This window comes from Podarcis bocagei, assembly GCF_964188305.1.
Source record: "Podarcis bocagei genome assembly, chromosome: 2".
Classification (NCBI taxonomy): Eukaryota; Metazoa; Chordata; class Lepidosauria; order Squamata; family Lacertidae; genus Podarcis; species Podarcis bocagei.
The window spans coordinates 44,357,675-44,381,678 of record NC_138126.1 but is presented as its reverse complement, the minus strand read 5'-3'; the positions used below and the strand labels follow the sequence as shown (position 1 = coordinate 44,381,678).

Sequence of the window (24,004 nt, the reverse complement as noted above, 5' to 3'; positions counted from 1 at the left end):
ATGGATCTAATGCCGATGTTTCCTCCAGAAACCTACCAAGCTGTTCAGCAACCGCTCTCTCAATTACCTTACCCAGGTATGGAAGATTTGAAACTGGGCGGTAATTGGATAGGTCTAAGGGATCTAATGAAGCTTTCTTTAAGAGTGGACGCACCACTGCTTCCTTCAGTTCCCCTGGGAATGTCCCCGTGTCAAGGGACAATATACTCTTTACCCTAGCATATGCACACACACACACACACACACACACACACACACACACACCACTATTCATTTGGAAAACAACATTGTGAAATTCGGAGATCTGCAAATTTTGAAGAATGGCTGTATTTTGATTTGTGTATTGCTTCAGAAAGGGGACCTTGTGTAGGTTCACCTTTAAACGCAAACTTAATCAAATGTCTCCCCCATCCCTACTCACTGTGGAACATGAATGGGAGAGTGCTATTGCTATCACATTCTGCTTATGGGCTTTGTTCTTATATGCCATCCACCTCATATAGAATTGTTGGCTGGGGTAGCTGAGCAAAAACCTGGGTTGTGTAAGGTAAAGCTAGTTTTTCTCTATCTCGGCCTTCATCTTGGTGACTTGGCTGTCGCTTTCCCTTGCACACATTATCTTCCTCTGTGAGAAGTTTTGTTCTGCTCCCTCTCATAATCCCACAACCAACTGAATTTGTACACTATCTGATCTAAGCTTTGCCAGTCTCTGTGACCTCCAAATACCACAGGAGCTACTGTGTGTTGTAGCTTGCAATTCACCAAACATGTTTTTATTGGGAGGAAAGTTTGACTGTATATGCCAGTTAGCTGACTAACCCAAGAAATAAAGAGACATTCAGCTTGTGGAATGATTCAGACTAGTTTCTGCTAGGGTAAAAAGACTCTGAGTTGTTATATCTGAAAAGTTGCCCACATAAACCTTTCTCCATGAAGAGGAAACTTATTTGTTGCATGAAAATGCATGTAACACTGGGTTTTGTTGTTGTTGTTGTTGTTGTTAGGAAAAACATATTCAGAAGAAGATTTTTTTTAAGTGGAAATGTAGCAGTTGGTAATACAGATTTTAAACCCTTCCTCTGGTGGTTGTTTTCCCACTCCGGATCACCACCTTCCCCAGACTGCTTTTCTTCCCATGGGAATCCAGATTAATTATAAATGTGCATTTGATTTCTATCTGGAACAGGTGGAAAGCAGCTGGAAAAGTGTTTGTTAGAAAAACCTGCTACCTACATATTAGCCTGGTAAAAGAAGGACAGTAATGGCTCCTCATGATGTTCCTAAGAAACAGGTGTAGGTTTATGCCTTATTATAATGTGTGAACAAGCCCTGAACAAGGACCAAGTCCTTATAATTGTAATGAAAATGATAGGCACCAGAGTCACAGTAGTGTGGCTGAGTAAAAAAAATATGAGTTCTTCTTTGGCAATTACTTGTAGCTGAGTGAGATTGTCTTTCATGAAGATGGTCTTAACAGTGAGTCTGTAAGTGACTGTGGAGGCCAATTCTGGATCCACACATCCTTCCACAGTGGGGACATAGGTTTCCGGGCAGGAGTTGATCATGGTGAGGGTTTGCCAAATGTGCCTTCTTCTTAGCTCATTTCTCCTTTTCTGCCTGAGTTTGTGCTTCTTCAAAGTCCATGACACCTTTGGTAAAAGCTGTTCTCCAGTTGGAATACTCACAGGCCAGTTGTTGTTGTTGTTTTTAGTCGTTTAGTCGTGTCTGACTCTTCGTGACCCTATGGACTAGGGCACACCAGGCACTCCTATCTTCCACTGCCTCCCACAGTTTGGTCAGACTCATGATTGTAGCTTCGAGAACACTGTCCAACCATCTCGTCCTCTGTCGTCCCCTTTTCCTTGTGCCCTCAATCTTTCCCAACATCAGGGTCTTTTCCAGGGAGTCTTCTCTTCTCATGAGGTGGCCAAAGTACAGTGGTGCCTCGCAAGACGAAATTAATTTGTTCCGCGAGTTTTTTCGTCTAGCGAATTTTTCGTCTTGCGAAGCACGGTGTCGGAAAAGTTTTGGAAAAGCTTCAAAAATCACCAAAAACCTCAAAAAAGGCTACCACACTGCGTTCTATGAGTTGCTCCTCGAAGTCAAGTCACAACTGTATTAACGGTGTTAAGAAAAAGGAAACAAACTTGCAAGACGTTTTCGTCTTGCGAAGCAAGCCCATAGGGAAATTCGTCTTGCGAAGCAGCTCAAAAACCGCAAAACCCTTTCGTCTAGCGAGTTTTTCGTCTTGCGAGGCATTCGTCTTGCGGGGCACCACTGTATTGGAGCCTCAGCTTCACGATCTGTCCCTCCAGTGAGCACTCAGGGCTGATTTCCTTAAGAATGGATACGTTTGATCTTCTTGCAGTCCATGGGACTCTCAAGAGTCTCCTCCAGCACCATAATTCAAAAGAATCAATTCTTCGGCGATCAGCTGTCTTTATGGTCCAGCCTTCACTTCCATACATCACTACTGGGAAAACCATGGCTTTAACTATACGGACCTTTGTTGGCAAGGTGATGTCTCACAGGCCAGTATTTAGTCCAAACAGAAAAGAAAGCAAATGACCAACTCTTATTCAAAAAACAAAATAAAACCAGGGCATAGGAGAAGTGAGAAACCATATTGTGGCCATTTGGCTGCAAAGGCAACCAGATACCAAGCAGAATGTCCACTCCAAAAGAGCTATCAAAGCCTGGAAAGCTATATAGAAGTTTCAACTAATAAGAAGGCCAAGGCGAAAACTAGATCTGAAGTAGCACATGGACACAGGATGCCCAGTAGTGTTTGTATGCATCCAAATATATATATATATAGGCACAAGCCTTTGATAGATAATATAGAAAATGAGCCCGCAGACTTAAATTTGTGCCTTTTAACATAGTGGGTTCTGTGAAACTAAACTTCCTTCTTTTGTCCTGTCACCATTCCATACATTGGAGTCAGAGCCCAGATTCACTTATTTTCTTTCCTAATATTAACTTTTAGGCAAACCCTCTTATTGCCACCCTTAGCTCCTTCAGGAACAAAAATGAGATATAAATTGATTGATTAAATAAATAAATAAATACATATTCAAAGGAATGTCTATGGGACATTTAAAAGGGGACTGGTTTGATTGCTTAACCGCTTGGCTACTGGTGGGTTTTGGTTATTTTAATCATTTAATTGCGACCTTGTGGCTACTTTCATCTCCTGTGGAAAATCAGCACTAATCCTGCTGGTAGAGAGACATCTGATTGGAAACACTTGTAAAGGCTAATAAACTGGTTTAATTGGCCCTGTGTCTTTGTTAAAGGAATTTCTTTTGCTATTAAACACATTTTTTTAAAAAAAGAAAGAAGCAATCAATTTAGTTTGGAACAGTCAAAAAACATTGGAAACAAGAATTGTTCTAGAATCTTCTGGAATGACAAAATGTCAAAAACTTGGTGGGTTATACCTACATTTCCCCCCATTATACTCTTCAACTAATGTGTTGTATCAGAGGTCTTTGTTACCTGTTGCTTTTCTCTGCAGGTGAATATGACTGTGTAGGTCAGGCACAGGAACAGAACGAGCAGTCCCAACCCTGCTTACACACATACACAACACATTTATTGAATATCTGGGCAGGGCTTCAGATAATGCCTAATTCTTGAATATGGAAACAGGCCCAAAGTTTCCCTTTCATTCATCCATGTTAGAAGACAGGAGCTCAGGTAACAATTCTATCCTGTCCTACTGAATATGCTTTTTCACCTGGAAAAAGTTGCTGCCCAACTCCCGGGCAGGTGAGAAATTGTGTTGTTTTTTTATAAGATATTTATTAAGATTTTCAAAGTATTACAAAGTAAAAATACAAAAATACAAAAATACAAAATAAAAATGGTTAAAAACAGCTCATTCTTTCCATTACCTATTTTTCATTGGCTTATTTCCCGGACCTCCTCACACCTCCCTTTTTTGTATTCCAGTTCAGTTTGTTGGTTCAGCAAATCCTTACCCTCTTTGTTTATCCTAGTCTTTAATCTTAAAATATTGTAACATTAAATTTTTACCTATTAATAATCCATTTTTCATATTCCCTTATAGTATTACAGCTGAAAACCACTTAATTTCTATCCAACATCATTCTAACATTCATTAATTTTACAATACTTCTGTAGATAGTCTTTAAATTTCTTCCAATCTTCTTCCACCGACTCCCGGGCAGGTGAGAAATTGTACTGGTTTGCATGAAACCCAATATGAATTCTTGCCTGTTCCTTGGGGCCTGCAAGTGACTTCCTGATGATGATATGCAAATCTCTCTGTGTCCAAAATTGCTTTGGCAGCAGTACAAAGTGAACGTGTAGCCAAATGACAAACATATTCAGTGAATTGGCATCAGATGCCCAGTTCTGGAAAGGTTCCAGTACCCAAACTTCAGTCAATGGGACCTACCCCCGCCCCCATTGACTAATGACAGCCAAGAAATAGCACCAATGGTAGCAACAACAGTAGGAATCATCAGCAGGATAAAAGAGGCTAAGTGGAGAAACACAAGAGGAAGGAAGGATAAGATGAAACCAAATGGAAACACAAGTCTGCGTCACAATAGCCTGCGTCACCAATGTTCCAGCCAATGTGCTCCTTCCCACCCCCACCTCCACCATGAAACTGTAGTTTCCCTTCCTTTACCATCATGATTATGATGGCTGGGAACAAAAGGAATTCTTGATTGAGGTCCAGAAATCAAAACGTTGTGACAAGAGCAGATCACAGGCAGCACATTAATCCTCTTCTTGCTCAATTCCATTTGCTGCCAGTTAGCTTCTGGGGATTATTCAAGATGCTGGTTATTATATACCAGCAAAATGCCTATCGTTATGGTCAGTGTGTGTGGAAGGAAGGAAGGACATGCATATTTCAGGGACGTCATGGGTGGAGAGCACTGGGTCTCTGCTTGCCTTGACTTCAGCAGAGGCCATATATAGAGTTAGGGGTCTGACACCATCTGCATAGCCCTTGCATCTGCTAAGCCAAATCCTGTTTCTGTTTCTTGAGTGCTCTAAGCCCATCCCCAAAAGTCAGAGGGAATCTGATAGTGAGTGGGGCCATGGCCTGATATGGGCCAGGCTAGAGTATACACATGTACATACATGCTAAAGCATACCCAGGGATGACCTGTCCTTTTTTGCCACCTGAAGCAAAATAGGAAGGTGCTGTACCCATCCCCCCAACCATGCCTGTTGAACCAGTGCCTCACTTGCTAGGGTCACATGGTTGCAACAGTGGCTTCCAGTAGGATATCGTAAGATCTTGCTGAACTCTTTTGAGAGCTCTGTAAAATCTCACAGTATAGAAGTCTTGTTCAGAAAATAGACTAAACCCATGTAGCTTGTGGGCTGGGCCTACTGCTGTTATCCTGCCTCCCCATATCCCAGCACTCAAACATAAAAAGACCAAGTGTTCCCTCTTGTCCTGCTGTGGTAAACTTCAGTGACATAGCTGTCAACTTTGCCCTTTTCTTGCAAGGAATCCTATTCGGAATAAGGGAATTTCCCTTTAAAAAAGTGAAACGTTGACAGCTATGTTCAGTGATCCTTGGCTGAAGTGAGGTATAGAAATTCAATAAATTATAATATTTATAATGCTGTTAAGTATATATTATGTAGGAATGTTAGTCCTATCAATGCTGCCAAATTGCTTCCCAATTTTAGATCACCTTCAAGCAAGCAAGCAAATACCGTTTTTGTTTTTTTAAGCCACCAGTTCTTCAGCCAATCAAAAAGGTACGGGAATATTTCTCTTTCAAAGTGTCTGTCATGCCAGACATGCAGAGGAATGAAGTCTACATGGTTCTCAAGGCTGTTTGTTGTTGTTTTTTTAAGTGATGCATCTGGCTTAAAATGTTTTACTTCTGAATTAACCAGAAAGTCCCTAGCATTCAACAGGATTGAGTCATAATTTTTTTCCTTGGCACGGAATTGTGGTTTTCTTGTTCCTGTTTTATCCCATCCAACTTTTTTTTCAGTCCTGCACTTGGTATTAGGGATGGGGGAGAAATTTGATTAAGCTCACAGTTGACAACAAACTTATTTGATCTGCACTTTCTGAAGCAATACGCAAATCGAAACGCATCCATCCTTTGAGACTCATAACTGCTCTGAATTTTGCAGTTCTCCAGCCAAATGATGTGTACAAAAATGCATATGCTTGGGTTGTTGCTGGCGTCTGTCTTGAGAGTGTGCCTTCAGGTGTGAAGTCAAGTCTCTGTGTTAGCAGCACCAAAGTGACCTCCTTAGGGAGCAAGACTATGCAGTGTGTATGGAGGTCCTGGTCTGCCCAGACAACAAGACCCCCATCTCAGCCTTGCTGATGTGGTCCAAAAGAAAGTAGAGCTTGGCTGCAGGAGTTGCCGGAAGGAGGCCTATAAGGCACAGGTAGATAGTCATGAAAACAACACATGAAAATGCATTATATCAGGAAACTTGACTTTCTGTATAGTAGGCATAATTGTTTGCAAACATCCACCCCAAAATGCTAAACTTCTGCTGTGCTAGGGCTTCTGCTGTGAGTGGCACATGGGGAGGGGCGGCTGTGGCTTTGCCTCTTTCTGTGCGGAATCGCTATCAAGAGATTTCGGAAGCATAATTTTTGTGCTCGGGGCAGCTGGTAATCGCTTGTTCTGGCTCCCCACAAAAAAAAAACAACAAACAAAATGCTAAACTTTTTGAGAGGGGTGGAATTGATTTAGAAATGTAGGGAACCCAACTTAAGACTGGGAAAGTGAGAAACTGTGAGAAGCCAAAATGGACCCATTGACCCATCTCTGCTTGATAGACAGTCGTACCTTGGATCGCAAACACCTTGGCTCCCGCACAAATTGGCTTCCGAATGATCCAAACCCAAAAGTGAGTGTTCCAGTTTTCGAGCAACTTTTCGGAAGCTGGACGTCCGACGGGGCTTCTGAGGCTTCTGTTTTCAAACATTTTGGAAGTTGAATGGACTTCTGGAACGGATTCCATTTGACTTCCAAGGTATGACTGTATAACTTATTTGGTTTAAAAGAGGTCTTCACACACTGAAATACTAAGGTGACAGTTATTCAGTTGTTCTTTCTTTCTTTCTTTCTTTCTTTCTTTCTTTCTTTCTTTCTTTCTTTCTTTCTCCCTTCTCAAATTAAAAGCAGGTTTGGGGTTTTGAACACAGGCATTCTTCTACGAATCCCTAGAGGCTTCCTGTACAATGTACTCTGTCCCTTCCATCCTCCCCTGAGGCTGACTGCAGCCAAGTGCAGAGAGGGAGAGAAATGCATACCCCGAAGTCTCTGCTCAGTCTTCCGTGAGGAGGCAGCAAACTGCTCTGGGCACAGAAAATCTGCCAGCTGGCTCTAAAGGAGCAGTGGCATCAGCCATGTAGCCTGTGTCCTCATATCTGATCTGAAGGGATTAGGAAAGAGGGAGAGAAGGGGGGGGAGAAATGCTGTAGGGAGCAAGCTGGTGAAGGGTAGCAGAGAGGAGCGTAGAGGAGATGTATCTATAAATTTAATTTTTTAAGAATACGTCTCACCAGTTTCTCACCTGCAACAACATGTATAGGCCTTGCAGCAGATGAAACACAATTGCCCCCCCTTTAAACACCATAGAGAACTGCCAGTGGCATTAGTAGCAAGATTAAAGGGATTTAGATTAGATTCATGCCTCAGTCAGAACTGAAATCTCAGGCTCCACTTTTGTATATAATATGCAGTGAGGCAGAAGCATGGCTGCACAGCTGCAACATTTGGTACCCCAACCCCATGTGCAAGAGAGGGCGGTGGAAGGAATTTAGGGGTGCAGGGGGGTGTTTGATGATTGGAAAATTGAACTCAGTGGGGCACATTCAGTTCAATTTTCATTCATCTCACAACCAATACAGAGGGGGGTGACTGGGAGACCTCTTCCATATTTTAAAAATCACATTTGAAAACAAAAGAGAGAAAGACATTTGAAAATGTGAGGGAAAAGGAAAATAAAGTGAACTAAACCACAGAGCCTAGGGCTTGCCAATCAGAAGGTCAGCGGTTCAAATCCCCGCGGCAGGGTGAGCTCCCGTTGCTCGGTCCCTGCTCCTGCCCACCTAGCAGTTTGAAAGCACGTCAAAATGCAAGGAGATAAGTAGGTACCGCTCCGGTGGGAAGGTAAATGGCATTTCCGTGTGCTGCTCTGGTTCACCAGAAGCGGCTTAGTCATGCTGGCCACATGACCCGGAAGCTGTATGCCAGTAAAGCAAGATGAGCGCCGCAACCCCAGAGTCATCCACAACTGGACCTAACGGTCAGGGGTCCCTTTACCTTTTAGGCTTTCTGCAATGAAAACAAATGGCACTTGAAACAATTTCTCTCCCTTTGCAACGCCCACTAAATAATTATTTTAGGCTGTCAGTGCCTGTGTGTCCTGCTAAAACCCACGTAGGCTTGGTCTCAAAGACGTGGCCAGGTGAGAGCCAGTGACACACTTCTGCATTAAAGCATTAGGTGCAGATTCACATTTTTGCAGATTTTTCAGACCCCCGAGGTTTCATTTCTTCTCAGAAGGAAGAATTTCTTTCAGCATGTCACCTGTAAGCCTGTAGCTAGGCCTTCTCCAGTAGGACCTGTTTCAAGATATTGCCACTGCCATCCATCTTGGAACTGCTGGGAGACGCTGTGGCCAATGGGGCCTGGAGCTTTGGGCATGGGAAAGGTGCAGGAGTCGCCGTCATCCCTCTGCCCCTTCCAAATTTTGGACGTCCAAGTGGAGAGGGTTCCAATGAGCAGCCCTTTGGGATGCAATGAATGCGTGTTCTTCCACCAAAAAGACCTCTTAGCTAGTGCATTTTAGCGCTTTATCGTTTTCTGAATGTGTGTGTTGTTGTTGCTTTCTTTGACAGGTCCATGGGAAGTGCATGTGCAGACATAACACTGCAGGACAGCATTGTGAGAGGTGCGCGCCATTGTACAATGACCAGCCATGGGAGCCAGGCGATGGAAAAACGGGGACACCAAATGAATGCAGAAGTATGTGGGTATGGCGAAGAGAGGGTAGAGATGAAGGGTTGCAATGCAATCCATCTTTCCACCCAGCAGCAAAGCCCAATAACAGCCAATTCATGGAGTTGGGATTTACGATGCTCTACCGACAGATGGGGAACGGGATTGCCAAGCAACTGCCTGAAACTCCTTTCAGTCTCTCTCTATATGTGTGTGTGCATGTGTGAGCAAATGTGGTTGGCCTATGTGATATATTGTAAAATAGGGTACAAAGAGCAAAGCTCTGGTTTTCAAAGAGATTTTGCCCTAGCATTGCCTACTAGAGTTTTGGCCTACGATGAGAGTAGGGGAAAATATATAGATTTTTAAAAGTCCATCTGTTTCTCAGCAGGTACCATTGTAGATTTATTTATCTATTATTATTTATTAGATTTATATACCGCCCTATACCCGCAGGTCTCAGGTCGGTTCACATAATTTAGAGGCTTTCTAGTTTTATTTCATTTCGTCAAAAGAGTAGTACTTCATTTCAAGGTGCTTTTAAAAATGGTAAAGGTCCTACCATCGTTCCTCAGAAAATAATATATTCAGAATGGGTATGTTAGTTGAAATAGTGATTGAAAACAATACATTGGATAAAGCAAAACTCCAGTTACAGTGAGGTTTTTAAAATCAGAGTTAAAGAGGCTCAACTCTAGAGGTTTAAGGTTTCCATAATCAAAATTCTAACCTCTAGGGATCCTTTCACCTTAAAACTATGGCGCAGTTAGTGGCCTAGTTGGAGATGTATCTATCATTGCCCAATTTTACTTTTATTGGCCTGATGTACAAGTCACTCTTCCAAAAAAAGATTCTGGTTTAAACTAGTTGAGGTGGAGTGGGGTGGGGTATTTGAGGGACGAGGACTGAACATCACAGATACTTCAGGCTAGATGCAGCCCTAGAGACAATATTTACATCCCTTTTATCAGAATGGGGTGGGGTGGGTGAAGCTCTTCTCATGTTTTACATCTTATATACTAATAAAAGGCAACAAACTTTATGTGGAATCAGTTTTGCAAAGATGATTACAATAAGTGCTTGGTTATCAGCACAAAAGAGGTAGGTTTATCACTTAAATTACTCAGTCTCTGCCCTACCCCTGCAAATCCTGCCTTTTCTTAACTCATACTGATTGAGGGAAATGTAAAAGGAATAATTTATTTGTTTGTTTCATAAAACTCGTATAGTGCTTAGTTGTAAAATAACAGCAACAATAACCCTCAAAGCGGCTGACCAGAAAACACCACTCACGTCACTGGATTTTCTTTACACGTCTTCCCAGCGTTTCCTTGCTCTTAATTGAAATGTTAGGACTAAATAAATCCATGCGAGGGAAAACCCCCACATTTAAGTTCTATTCACTTGTACTACAGTGTGAGTAAGAATCATGTTGCTCCTCCTTCTTTTCCCTCTCCCCCTCCCCCCTGGGCTCTGGACAGAGTGTCGCTGTCACAGTCATGCTGAGAGCTGCCATTTTGACCTGAGCGTCTGGTTGGCATCAGGAAAGCAGAGTGGAGGTGTCTGTGACAACTGCAAGCACAACACAGAGGGCTACCGGTGTCAAAGGTGCAAGCCTGGTTTTTACAGAGACAAAGGGAAACCCATGTCTTCTCCGGAGATTTGCAAACGTAAGTGGGGATGGGTGGGTCTGCCAATTTGGATTTCACTTCTTCTTTCCACCATAAATTTATTTCTTCACATTTCTGCAGCAGGCTGCAGTGCTGTTGCTTTTAAAGTCATGAAAGTTCATTGGCATTATAATGTGAATTTCTCCTATGATGGTGATGATGATGATGATTTATTCCCCGCCCATGTGACTGGGTTGCCCCAGCCACTATGGGTGGCTTCCAACATAGTATAAAAACACAACTAGCCATCAAATATTAAAAACTTCCCAATACATGGCTGCCTTCAGATGTCTTCAAAAGGTTGTGCAGTTCTTTATCTCCTTGACATCTGATGGGAGGGTGTTCCACAGGGTGGGCACCACTACCAAGAAGGCCCTCTCCCTGGTTCCCTGTGCCTTCACTTCTCACAATGATGGAACCACCAGAAGGCCCTCAGAGCTGAACCTCAGTATCCAGGCTGAACAATGGGGTGGAGATGCTCCTTCAGGTATACAGGGCCTGAAGTACACATTTTTGTATGCACTTTGTGTGACAAATACACACCTTTCTGCAAACAATTTTCTCTAAGGTTATGTATTTTTGTATGTTATTTCCCAAACACATGCATTTTATGTACCCTTTTCTCAAACATATGCATTTTAATACACATTATTTTGTTGGAAAACTGAATTGCAAAATTCAGAGAAGAGCAAATTTGGAATGATAACTGCATTTCTGCTTGCATATTCATTTGAGAAATGTGAATTAGATATTAAAAAGAAAACTGGACTGAATTTCTTCCCCATTGTTAGATGTAAGTCATCAGCACACTTGTTTTAGTCATATTTATATATAATAAAGTAACTGATTGATTCAAAACTACCAGTGAATTTGACGGGGGGGGGAGGAGTTTCCACATGTACAAACTGGTAGAGCCTATCTCAAAGCACCATCGCTGTATGCCTGTCCTTCTCCAGGGTCAAGCTCTGGTATAAAAAATGGTTCTGCCCATTTGTAGGAGAAACCAGCAGTACATGCTGATCAGGGATGCCATCGTGACATGTGAAATGTTCCCCTGGTCACTGGGACAGCTGTGCACGCTAATACATTTCCTTTCAAAAAATGGAAGTGGAAGCAAACAAACTGATGAATGCTTTGGGATTCACGCAGCACCTGAAAAAAGAAGAAAATTCTGAATTTCAGTGCAGGGCAAGACAGTCTGCTGGGCCACTGTTTGATTCACTAGGAAGCACATCTGCCATTTGAAGTACAATGTCAGTCTACTCTTTTCCTATTCCTGTATCTGTCTCCACCCTACTGCCTTGCTTCTGGTCTTCTGCTGCTACTTTGGTAGACCTGATCCAGGTTTCCTTTGAACTCTTACGCTTCTTGCGCTGTAATTTCCGCAGGGCCCTGGTATTGCTTGAATGGCCCTGTTCACAACACTTCCTCTGTTTCTGCTCTTTTGCGTTTGCCTCTTCTGAAATGCTAGTGCTGGCTCAGCCTCCGCCCCCCTCCCTGCCCTGTTCACCAACTTTTAACCTTTTGTGAAAGCACAAGGAACGAGGAGCTGCCGAGCTAACCTGTTGGTGTACCTGACCATATTGCATGACACCCAGTGACTTCTCCTGTAGCTCCTTTCTCTTAACTCTTGAGAAATCTTAGGGAAAGTAAGCTTTGTAAAGCCACCCTACCACAAGATTAGATTTCAAACCTCATAGCAGTTGAAAGATTTGTCCCCGAGTACCAAAGTGGGGTAAATGTTTAAGTTAAAGAGCAGAAGGGGAGCAAAACCATTATTTCCTAAGGAATCAACTACAAAGCAGCCAACTTGAATGAAACTGAAGCTCAGTTTCCCAAATGGCTTTTGATCTAATATGGCTGCCTTAGCTCAAAGACAAATCTTCTCGCAAATATTTTCTTCAGCATTCACTTCTGGGAATACTGATGTTTCAATGCTTTCCAGATATCCTCTGAATATTTTCTGAATATTCAGGGAAAATCACAAACAGTATTTGATATCCAATGGGATTTGATTTCAGTATTTGATCATTAACATTATGTGATAGTCAGCAAGTCTAGTAAAATTATTTGGTAATATTTGATTTGATAGCTGGTATGCATTGATGGTTTGTTCTTTATAGTATTTGGTGGCTGACAGACAAGTTTTTTTTAATAAAAAAAACGTAATTTTATTAATCTAGATTTCCAAGATAGCCTATAAAAGAGAACCAGAAAACAAATATAAAACAGATCAAAAACATCAGAAACAAAAGCAGTTATCGAGCCACATTTAAGACATTTTTTTTAAAAAAAAGATTGCTCAAGATTTTAACTGACATGCAAGTCTTTGACATGTGCATTAGTATTTAGTACAGTCATACCTTGAGAACAGCTTAGTTCTCAAATGTTTTGGCTCCAGAACACCGTAAACCTGGAAGTGAGTATTCCGGTTTGCGAACTATTTTTGGAAGCCAAACATCCGACAGGGCTTCCACGGTTTCTGTACTTTGATTTCCGAACGTTTTGGAAGTCGAACTGATTTCCAGAATGGATTCCATTCGACTTCCATAGTACAACTGTATTTGATTACTTCCAATATGTCACAGTTTGCCACCTGCCAAAATCAAAACAGACAAGATGCGAACAAGTCTGAAGTACCTGACTTGTGAAGTAAAATTTGAGATGCGCTTTTTGAATTCTTACTTGAAATTTCACATAGTAGTAGTAGTAGTAGTAATAATAATAATTATTATTTATCATTTATACCTCGCCCATCTGGCTGAGTTTCCCCAACCACTCTGGGTGGCAGGTTGAGTTTGGCAATATTTGAAAATATGTCAGATTCAAATTATTCATTTCAGTTTTCCAACAAGTTCTGCTCCCTGTTCGCGCATTCTGTGGAAAAAGTCTCTTCTGTCACATATCAAGCATGCAGAGCCTACGTATAGCGAGTTTTTACAAACAAAGGTTCTTTCACAAGTTGTGCTGAACGTGTATGTGGGGGGAGAGCTCCTGGTTGCCATCCTGTGCCCCCTTTCTATGTGTGTTGACTGTATACAATTCTACTCAGTCGCAGCCAATGGAGCTGCACAGGTGAGGTGGCAGTGCCACATAGTGAGAGGTAGAGGGGCAAGGCATCAGAAGTTTGGCACAGTGTGGGCACAGCACAGACACAGTGGCAGGAACATTGGGTTGTCTCCCCCATAATGCCCGCACTGTGCCAAGCTCATTTTGCCCTGCCCTTCCACCTCTCAGTAAGAGGCTTTGCCACACCATGTTCAGAGACAGGAGAGCAACACAGCCTTACCAGCTACTCCTGGTCCTACTAACTGGGCATTAATCAGCCTTCATCCTACCTCACAATTCCGATTTGTACCACACCCTGTCCTGCTGACTTTCAGCAAAAGACCGGAGGGTTTGCGATGTACCAGTAACTCATACCCTCAGCTTATTTTGGCTGAGAAATGCCATGTTAAATATCCACCGGCTTACAAAATAAAAATAATTTTAAAAATGCTGCGGATACCAAACAGGAAAATAACAAATTTGTCACAGCAGATTGCACAGATGTTTGTGGGATGAGCAATGGAGTTCTCAGCCCCATTGTGAGAAAGGAAGAAATGCTTTGGGGAAGGGAGAGAGGGAACGGAAACTGCCATTGTCTCTCCCGTGGGCACTGGGTTGGAGAAGGAAAGGCCGAGGGGGAAAGCTGAATGAAATACCCCATTAATCCCTTCGTGAAAAGCTTGCTTTAAGAGTGTTCTTCCATCCAGAGCAAAGTCCCTCTGTTAAGCTGAAAAAGGCCCTCAGGCTCCTGTGAAGAAAAGCGAAGAGGACTTTCTGCTCAGAAGGAATCTCTCAGCATTAGTCACAATAATCGAACACATTCTCTCTTAATCACCAGTAAGAGGAAAAATGTGTTGTATAACAGTCTGAATGCTCTGGTGCTAGCCAAATCCTCCTCCACAGAGTTCTCATTGGTAGGGATGCACAGACATTCCTGCAAAATGAATTGAAAGGAAATAAACCAGCCCAAACAGCAAACACATAAACATGCCTTCCCCTTCCTGTCACCTCTGTTCATCCCTGAACTTTCTTCAACTCTTTTGGTATTTTGCTGGGTGGAAGGACAGACATGCACATTAGGGCAGATGGGGCATTGCCGGCTCACCTTACTTGCAGCCAGTCAGCAAGTGGCTGGGCACACAGCTTTGGTTTCTGTAAGGTCTACAACTGACGACACAGGAATGCATGATCAGATTTCCTGACTTTTTTGTTTTAGCAGTGAAACAGGGCTCCAATTTTTATTAGAGCAGGCATAGGCAAACTTGGCCCTCCAGATGTTTTGGGACTATAATTCACAACATCCCTGACCACTGGTCCTGTTAGCTAGGGATCATGGGAGTTGTAGTCCCAAAATATCTGGAGGACCGAGTTTGCCTATGCCTGTATTAGAGCAACACTAGTGAGGGACAGGGGGCTTAATTTAGAGCCGGCCCTACTGTTAGACGAAGTGAAGCAGCCACTGAAGAGTGGTAAATGCGGAGGGGTGTCGTGCCTGGCCGGCCTGCTGCCCTCTGGTGTGGTGGAGGACTCTGCCCCACTGTCAATATCGAAGTAAGAACCAGCTGCAAGTTAGGCTGGCTTTTGTACATGGAATGGGAGTGACCATATCTTGCCTTTTATCTCAGTCATCAAAATGTCTTGGGCTGGCCCTGGCTTAACCCTCTCCCATATTCCATTTCCCATTCTAAATCATGCCCACCAAGCTGCTACTAGTCCTCATGGCGGGAGGGGCTAAACATAGGACTGATTCAGGAGCATGTGTTATTTCCTGTGGAAGGCGGACACTTCATTGGGGGAAACAGCATGGGGAAATGGAGCAAAAGGTCCTCTCCCCTTGAAAACCACACATGGGGGTGGGAGAGAGAGAAATATCTGGAGATCCAATCAATGATCTCCCATTCCATGTGAATTATGACCTTCAAGTTGCAATTCTGCTAACCAGGGATTTGCTTAATTTCCACTAACACCTTCAATAGGATTGAAGCCACTTAAGTGCATTCAGGGTACCAGCCAAGGCATGTCACTTTCTGGTTCACTGTGTTTTTTTATATTCTGTTGGAAGCCACCCAAAGTGGCTGGGGCAGCCTAGTCACATGGGTGGGATATAAGTAGTAAATCATCATCATCTGAAAATGCATCATTTGAAAATTGATTGTGTAGGAGCAAGAAATACAGAAAGAAGAAGGACACCCACACCCAATCTGACTGGCTTGACACAAATAATCCTGAAGTGCCATTCCACATATGGCTAAGTGTACTAGGTAGATGAAAGCCATTTTCTTTTGTTTGTAGCATAGATAGGAAAACTGGAGCAAACAGCATTAAACTTGTCAGAAGTGTGTTCATTCCTCTACCCTTGGAGTCCATGTGTCAAACATTTCATTAATGCCAAAGTCCAAATTTGGGCGAACCATTCCATCAACAAGTCTCCAGTGTTTGGCGATAATTAATTTAGCCGCCACAATTAGGTATATACAGGCAGTGACTGTTGTACACATGTCCGATTGATGCTTGAGCATGCGCACGCTCATTTCCACGGACCCAGAAGTGGCTGGAAAAGGGGGTGTAATGGGGAAGGGGCATAATGGGGCTAGCTTATGCATGGTCCACCGATGCAGGCGGTGGCCAGGAATGCAACCTGGAGCTAGGTTTTTACTTAACACTGTTACAGATCGAGAATCAAAAAGAAAAAGAAGAGCAAGTTTAAGGTCAGATGAAAGTTTCCGATTAGTTATGCATTCCGTTTCTTGGAACACTTTCTTCCAAAACAAAGTAGCTTTGGGATAGGACTACCACATATGCAAGAAGAAACCAGGGGCCTTTGCACCCTCTCCAGACTCTAACATCCTACAAAGTTGTGATGGATATAAATACCAGTCCTGAGTAAGCTTAATCGTATTTTCTTTTACCTTGGCTGAAACTGACTTGAGGGGGTCCAGATTGCTTGCCAGCCTTAAATATGGGTCCACCAACATCGCCCCTCACAACATGTTTTTTCATTTCATAATTAAAACCTGGTAGGGTTTGAGAAAGAACTTTGCAAAGCTTAAGAATAAGGCCTGGGTCTAATGTCTCTTGGTTATAAATCAGTGAGTCAAAAGAAGTTAAAGGGCAAGCAGTCTATTCCGAGAATGTTGTGTTTATGCATCTGACATATAGCCCTTGCAGAGATTCTGTCCCTGCAGGTGACTGTCGGCTAATCTTCTCCATTCCACACTGCGCTTTCCCATTCAGCTTGCTCCTGCCACCTCATGGGCTCAGTGAACACGACTTTCAACCAGAGCTGGAAATGCCACCCAAAGACAGGATTCTGCTTCTGCAAACCAGGCGTTGCAGGCCCCAAATGCGACCGGTGCCTCTTGGGCTATTGGGGATTTGGAGAGAATGGCTGCCAGCCTTGTGACTGTGCCAGAGACTGTGACAAGCACACTGGAGAATGCCTCAACAAGTAAGCAAACTCCTTATCACAAACTGATAATGTGCAGAATCCCTAGGCTGGTTCAGTCCTTGCTCAGGATTAGGATATTTTTGCCTAATTGAAGGATACAGAAAATATCATTGCATCTTTCTGCACAAAAATCACTAACGATTGGTTCTTAGAAATGTTCCTTGCTTGACTTTGCTTATCAAAACTCTGGAGCTAGCATTACCTCTCTGTCACTGAGTAGTAAGTGAATGAAGCAGAGGCTACCTTATGACTATCACATCCCGGGATCTAAGTGCCATTTCCATTTGTTCTGTTGTCCTCTTCTTCCCAGTTACGACAACCAGGCTTTTTTCAATATTCCCATTGGTGGAAGAATCCCTGACCTTATTCAAACACCAGCCAATGAAACTGAAGATGAGTGGCAGTGGAATGACCACGAACAAGGGTTTTCTGCGCTAAGACATCCAGGTATGGATTTATATCGTTGCACGAAATGGACAGATGCCAGTTATTACTTTTACAATTGAGTGGAGCTGTCAGAGCTGCCCAAGGTCCCAGCTCACAAAGGACCAACGCCAGTTCGTCGTTATATACAAAAGTCTTTATTGAAGTTCATTTTCACTTTGACAGCCGCAGCGTGCAGCTCTACGTCTGAAACTCTAGACCGTCGAAGCTCCATCTGAATCTCCTCCCCCCATACACCAGTTTAAGACTCTAGCCTTGCTCCACCTCTTCCTTTGCTCTTTCCTCCTCTGGCTCCGCCTGTCAGCTGGGGTCTTGCCCTTCCTAGACTCTTCTGACGCTGAATCTCCTGAGTCTTCTCCTTGCCTCCGGCGGGCTTTAGGACCTGGTTCCCAATCCGGGTTTTCTGCTGTCCCGCGCGCCTGTACATTTGAACTTGGCGCGCGCGCCCAGCCGGCAACCTTCCTCCTGACCGTTACACTGCTCCTGTCACTGCTTCCCCCTTCGGGGGGGCTAGCTTGTCCCGACCTCCCTTCCGTTCCCTCACTCTCCGATAGAGGCGTGGTCAGCCCTGACTCATCTTCTCTCCCTGCTGGAGGAGACGCTGGCCCTGCCCCATGGGACTCTTCCCCCCCCCCCACTACGCTCTGGTGGGGAAGCTGGTCCTGATTTCCAGCTGCTGCTTTGGGAGTCCCCGCTGGCCCCTTGTTTCTGGTGTGTCCCCCCTGGGACCCCCCTTGCCCTGACCATCGGCGCCTCCTTCTGGGAATCTTCTGATTCGCTGGAGAAGCTCATGGAATCTCTGGGGTCGCTGCCATATTCCCCTACGCTGCCCTCCGATTCTTCCCCTTCGCTCTCCATTTCCTCTCTCCCCTGTGCCTCTGTTCCTGAGCCCCTGACAGGAGCGTTTTAGATTTACAGAGTATTTGTCATAAGTTATTGTAGTGACTGAAGGGTACTTGAGTCTGATCTCTGACTTTCTTTTTATTTAGCATATATATTAATTGTGTGATAATTTCCATGCAGAGTGTTTTGCTTCCTACTTAGAAAGCTTGGCTAGATAGGGTGGTGTTTCACTTTTGCCATTTAAGCATCATATTTGCAAATAAATGATTTCTCTTTAAAACCTATTTTAATAAGACATACTCACCTTCTTGGGCAAGGTTCTTGGACCAAATCTAGGCATTCTTGGAGGAAATTGATTTTCTGGATCAATTTCAATTGGGGTTTAGGCCTGGTTTTTGGCACAGAAACTGCTTTGGTGGCCCTATGTGATAGACCTTTGTCATGGCCTTTTAAACTCTGTGTGTAGTATGTATTTTTGTCCTTTTATATTCTAAACGGCCCTGTGATCCTTACTTAAAGGGTGGTATAGAAATTTAATAAATAGATAATAAAATAATAAACAATAACAACAAAACATTCCGATATTTGAAAGCGTATGTGCATGTGTACATGAAAATAACTTGATTTCTCTCTTTGCCAAACTCACCCAACCCCACTTTCTTAATGTGACCCTCCTCCTTCAACACTGGCCTGCGATTCCCTGGCTAGAAAAGTGTGTCTGCAAAGAAAGGATACTAGGAAGCGTCACCAATTTCTGCCAGATGAAATATGCTTACGGTAAGTGAGTAAAATACCTTCTCCCATTTAAATAGTGGGAACCAAATGAAGCCCCAGAACATCTTTCCTGCTGCTCTTCATCTTTCAAAACTCCAAAGTCTGTAGCAGAGAAGCCTAACGTCTGCACACAGTAAACTCGGATACTTAATGCTCCCATAAAAATAACAATTATAGATGATGCTCATCTTACACTTATTTTACTTACACAATTGCATAAATAAATGGAGAGCGGCAGAATGCCAACTTGAATAAAATATTGGAGGAGACCAGGTAGGCCCTGCTCTGCATAATTGATCACAACACACACACACACACACACACACACACACACACTTGAATGGCACTGCCCATCATTTTTCAGGGGGCAGCCCCCTCAAATATTTTTTGGGGGGGCAAAGGGACCTCAGCCCCTAGGAGTTGGCTCTTATCGAAAGCGGAGTAAACTCACTTTCTATTTATTTTCCTCCCACCCAGCCAGAGCTGCGTTCACAGGCTTACCTGGCTTTGTGAAGATGGTGTAGGAGTTCTGGGATACTGCCAGACCCTCTGTGCCTCCTTCTCAGAGCTGGAAAGGAGGTGGGAGAGCTGTAGGACCCTGCCACAGCCCTTCTACGCCCTTCCAAAAGCTGGGCAAGTAGCCCTCTGCCTTGCTGGGTGGAGGTGGTTCTGGACGTTCCTGGCTTCAGGCATCATTGTTTTCATGCTTGGGACCCCGGAATGAAGCCCTCGCATAAGATGTGTGTTGCCTGTATGAGATTGAATTTCTATAACTCTGTTTGTCTAGATATTATGTTTGCTAATGTCTTTGTGTATTAATTAAGATGTGCTATAGCCACTTCTTCAGGTTCTGCCAACCAACACAGCAAAATAAATTGCCCAGTGTGTAAAATTAATTGTGTTTCCTTTTGTGCTCTTTGGCAGTAATAAAAGCAAAGATTCTCTCCGCTCATGACAAAGGAACCCATGCAGAAGTCATTGTGAAGGTCAAGAAGGTTCTGAAATCGGGAAGAGTGAAAATCACGAGGAGTAACAGAAGCATCTATCCTGAGTCTTGGACCAACAGAGGGTGCACATGCCCAATTCTTAATCCTGGTAAATACTCTGTATTTATCCCTGGCATGTCCATGTAGGACAGGAATTGTCTCCAGCCTGAAACCCTGGAGAGCTGCTGCTAGTCAGTGTTGGCAGTTATGAGTTAGATGGAGCAACTCTTTTCCTCAGAAAATGGGCATGGCAGTGCCAACCCACCCTCAGTGCTTCATGCCCCAAAAGCACTTTAGTGATCTTGTGTGGGTTGCCCTGTCACCAGAGTTCCCACCTGTTCCACATTAGGCCAGTGTGTAAAGGTAAAGGTAAAGGTACCCCTGCCCGTACGGGCCAGTCTTGACAGACTCTAGGGTTGTGCGCTCATCTCACTCTAGAGTCCGGGAGCCAGCGCTGTCCGCAGACACTTCTGGGTCACGTGGCCAGCGTGACGAAGCCATTTACCTTCCCGCTAGTAAGCGGTCCCTATTTATCTACTTGCACCCGGGGGTGCTTTCGAACTGCTAGGTTGGCAGGCGCTGGGACCAAGCAACGGGAGCGCACCCCGCCGTGGGGATTCGAACCGCCAACCATGCGATCGGCAAGTCCTAGGCTCTGTGGTTTAACCCACAGCGCCAGCCGCGTCCCTTAGGTCAGTGTGAGATAATGGTAAAAAGAAGGGACCATATCCAGACAATGTATTATTTGCTTCAGGTGGTTGGTTCTGTGACATAATTACCGCTGAAGACCTGCAATTTGCATTGAAGGGAAAGCTCCCATTGGAATAAGTGGGAGGTTTTTCCCTCTATGCAAATAGCCAGTGTGGGGACTGCAGAGGGGGCAAAGAGTTAAAACTCTCCTATGCCACATGCCAGGGCTCTGCTGTAGATCAGGCGTGGTCCCAAGCCTGTAATTTACTTTTGAGAAGCCAGTCACAGAATTACTAAATACTGTACATGATGGGCGCTTCATTTGTTTTGGCCCTTAGTGCCAGAGTCTCTTGCATTATTCCTTCCAGTTTCATCGCTGTGCTTTGTCATTTGATGCACACTGCCACATAGGTCCTGTTGTCCTTTAAACGAGAGCCTGGGAACATGCTTGGGATTGTTTCTTCCATTTAAAGTCCAAGTAATTAGAGAAGGAACTAGTTTACTTCTGGGCTTCATCAGATTAAGATGAGCAAATACGTACTTCTGAAGGTCGCAGCAGTCTTGTCCCCATCCCTTGATAAATTATATTGTGCTTTTTTATTGTGACTAAATTAAACACACATCCACATTGACTGAAAGGAAGTGTTTTGTCTAAAATGTAGGGTTTATAACCTAATCACTCACCATGATTAACATGAGAAGACTTTCCCATCAAACGCCTAGAATACCACCACTGTTTCGATTTCCCATTTTATTTCTGCCCCATAAACTGAGGCTGGAGACAAACAATAGCTTTCTTGAAAGAACTGACAGCAATTTGAAAGAGGGTTTGCTGCTTAGGGTGTATAAATGTACCCTGTTTTCATTTATGGCAAGGAGGAGTTTCAGGGTTTTGTACCATTTAAAAACCTGTGGACCAGTTAGATCTGAGTTGACCTGGGACAAAAGGAATGAAGGGAAGATTCCTTAAAATGGTTGGTTGGTTTCCAGCCTAACAGTAAAGTGGTCAACTTTCATATCCTGCCAATTTCTTTAATTTTTTTATTAGATTTATATACCACCCTTCATCTAAGGACCACAGAATGGTTTATAAAAGCTCTTCCTTTATACACCTATGGGGTAGACAGTGATCATATTCCTCTCCCTCCCATTGAAATCTTCACTTAGGAGAAATTCAAACTGAAATGATGATGCAGAAATGTAGAGAATAAACTCAAGGTTGGAAAAACAAGAAAGTGAGAGACACTGAAATTGACCTATTTCTCCACCCCTACTTCCAGACAACCAGTTTATTGAGCTTTCATCCTGATCCGTTTGCACAAATTCTGCAGGTCAGATGTCACCTGCTATTCAATGAACCTCCCTTCTGATTTGTTTTCAGGGAAGTGAGATGATGCTGTGCCCAGCAAATGTTACCCCACGCTTTATAATGCATTTTTGTAACACTTTCCTTATTGCGAAAAACCCCAGGTTTTAGAAGAAGTGAGTCTGCTGCAGAAGATCCCCAAATCAAATTTAATTGTGCAACCTGAATTTGTCAATATGTGCTTAAACCCCACCTGAAAATAATGACAGTCTGGAAGTGCCGAGTCAGGGGTGCCAACTTGAATGAAATATTGCGGGGGGCCAGGGAAGCCCTGCCCTGTGTCACATGACACAGGGCACGCACACCATTTGGATGGCAATGCCCATCAACTTTGTGGAGGTCTGGCCCCCTCAAATATTTTATTGCGGTGGCCAAAGTCCCCGCGGCCCCTAGGAGTTAGCTCCTATGCAGCTAGTGATGCAATAATAATAATAATAATAATAATAATAATAATAATAATAATAATAATAATAATAATAATAATAATAATAATTTATTTGTACTCGACCCATCTGGCTGGGTTTCCCCAGCCACTCTGGCTGGCTTCCAACAAAATATTAAAATACAATAATTAATCAAATATTAAAAGCTTCCCTAAACAGGGCTCCCTTCAGATGTCTTCTAAAAGTCCGATAGTTGTTTATTTCTTTGACATCTGATGGGAGGGCGTTCCACAAGGCGGGCACCACTACTGAGAAGGCCCTTTGTGAGGGAAAGGCTTTAACGCTACAGTAGGGGAAAGACGAGGTGGAGGAAGGGAGTGGGGATGCTGACACAAAGTCAGCTGCGATTTAAAGCAACAGTAGAAAAAAGGCGGAAAACCCCAGTGCACTCTGACTGGCTCCTCAGATCTGTGTAAACTAATAAAAATATAGTTTGACTTTTCTCACTTGTTTAGCTACTTGTCCATCTAACAACTATATGGATCTGTCATGATGATATCCAAACATAACTATTGCATCTGTGAAATAAAGATCCATTTATTTATTTAACAAACTTCAATGATTTCAGAGGGTGGTAGATCACTGCCAGTTTTTGATACTGGATTGTAGATCACAGCCTACTCAAAGTTGGACATGCCTGGACTAGATGACCCTCAGAGCCCCTTCAAATTATGCAATTCTGATTCTATGAGTGGAGTAGAGTTTTTGAAACAGCATCTGTTGGAGGTCCTCTAGTTCTTTATTTTGTGTGAGGAGCAGGGGACTGTCACGACCCCCATCCAGCTGTAGAATTCTATGACTGAGCAGGGAATTGAGTGCAAGCCCTAATCCAGCACTATCCTCAATGCCACACTTTAAAGCCCTAAACGGCCTCGGTCCTGTATACCTGAAGGAGCGTCTCCACTCCCATCGTTCAGCCTGGACACTGAGATCCAGCGCTGAAGGCCTTCTGGCGGTTCCCTCACTGCGAGAAGTGAGGTTACAGGAAACCAGGCAGAGGGGTCTTCTCGGTAGTGGCGCCCGCCCTGTGGAGTGCCCTCTCAGCAGATGTCAAGGAAATAAGCAGCTATCCTATTTTTAAAAGACATCTGAAGGCAACCCTGTTTAGGGAAGTTTTTAATATTTAATTCTGTATTGTTTTTAACACTCGATTGGGAGCCGGCAGAGTGGCTGGGGAAACTCAGCCAGATGGGCGGGGTATAAATATATTATTATTATTATTGTTGTTGTTGTTGGCATGTGGACTAGTTTAATGCACATGCATACAAGCAGCAGAACAGAAAATAATTTGCAAGTCCAGTTTTGACTATATTT

General features: G+C 43.5%; 1 protein-coding gene across 1 annotated transcript in view; it reads left to right on the top strand.

Moving 5' to 3' along the window:
- The window catches only part of LOC308581550 (netrin-4-like), a 57,888-nt gene that overhangs the window by 29,913 nt on the left and 3,971 nt on the right, over positions 1-24,004 (top strand). Inside the window, exons 4-9 of the mRNA XM_081184095.1 lie at positions 8,879-9,005; positions 10,460-10,648; positions 16,931-17,144; positions 17,455-17,591; positions 19,140-19,208; positions 20,130-20,300. Of these exons, the coding sequence (XP_081040221.1) occupies positions 8,879-9,005; positions 10,460-10,648; positions 16,931-17,144; positions 17,455-17,591; positions 19,140-19,208; positions 20,130-20,300 (907 nt within the window). The remainder of the gene's footprint in view (positions 1-8,878; positions 9,006-10,459; positions 10,649-16,930; positions 17,145-17,454; positions 17,592-19,139; positions 19,209-20,129; positions 20,301-24,004) is intronic.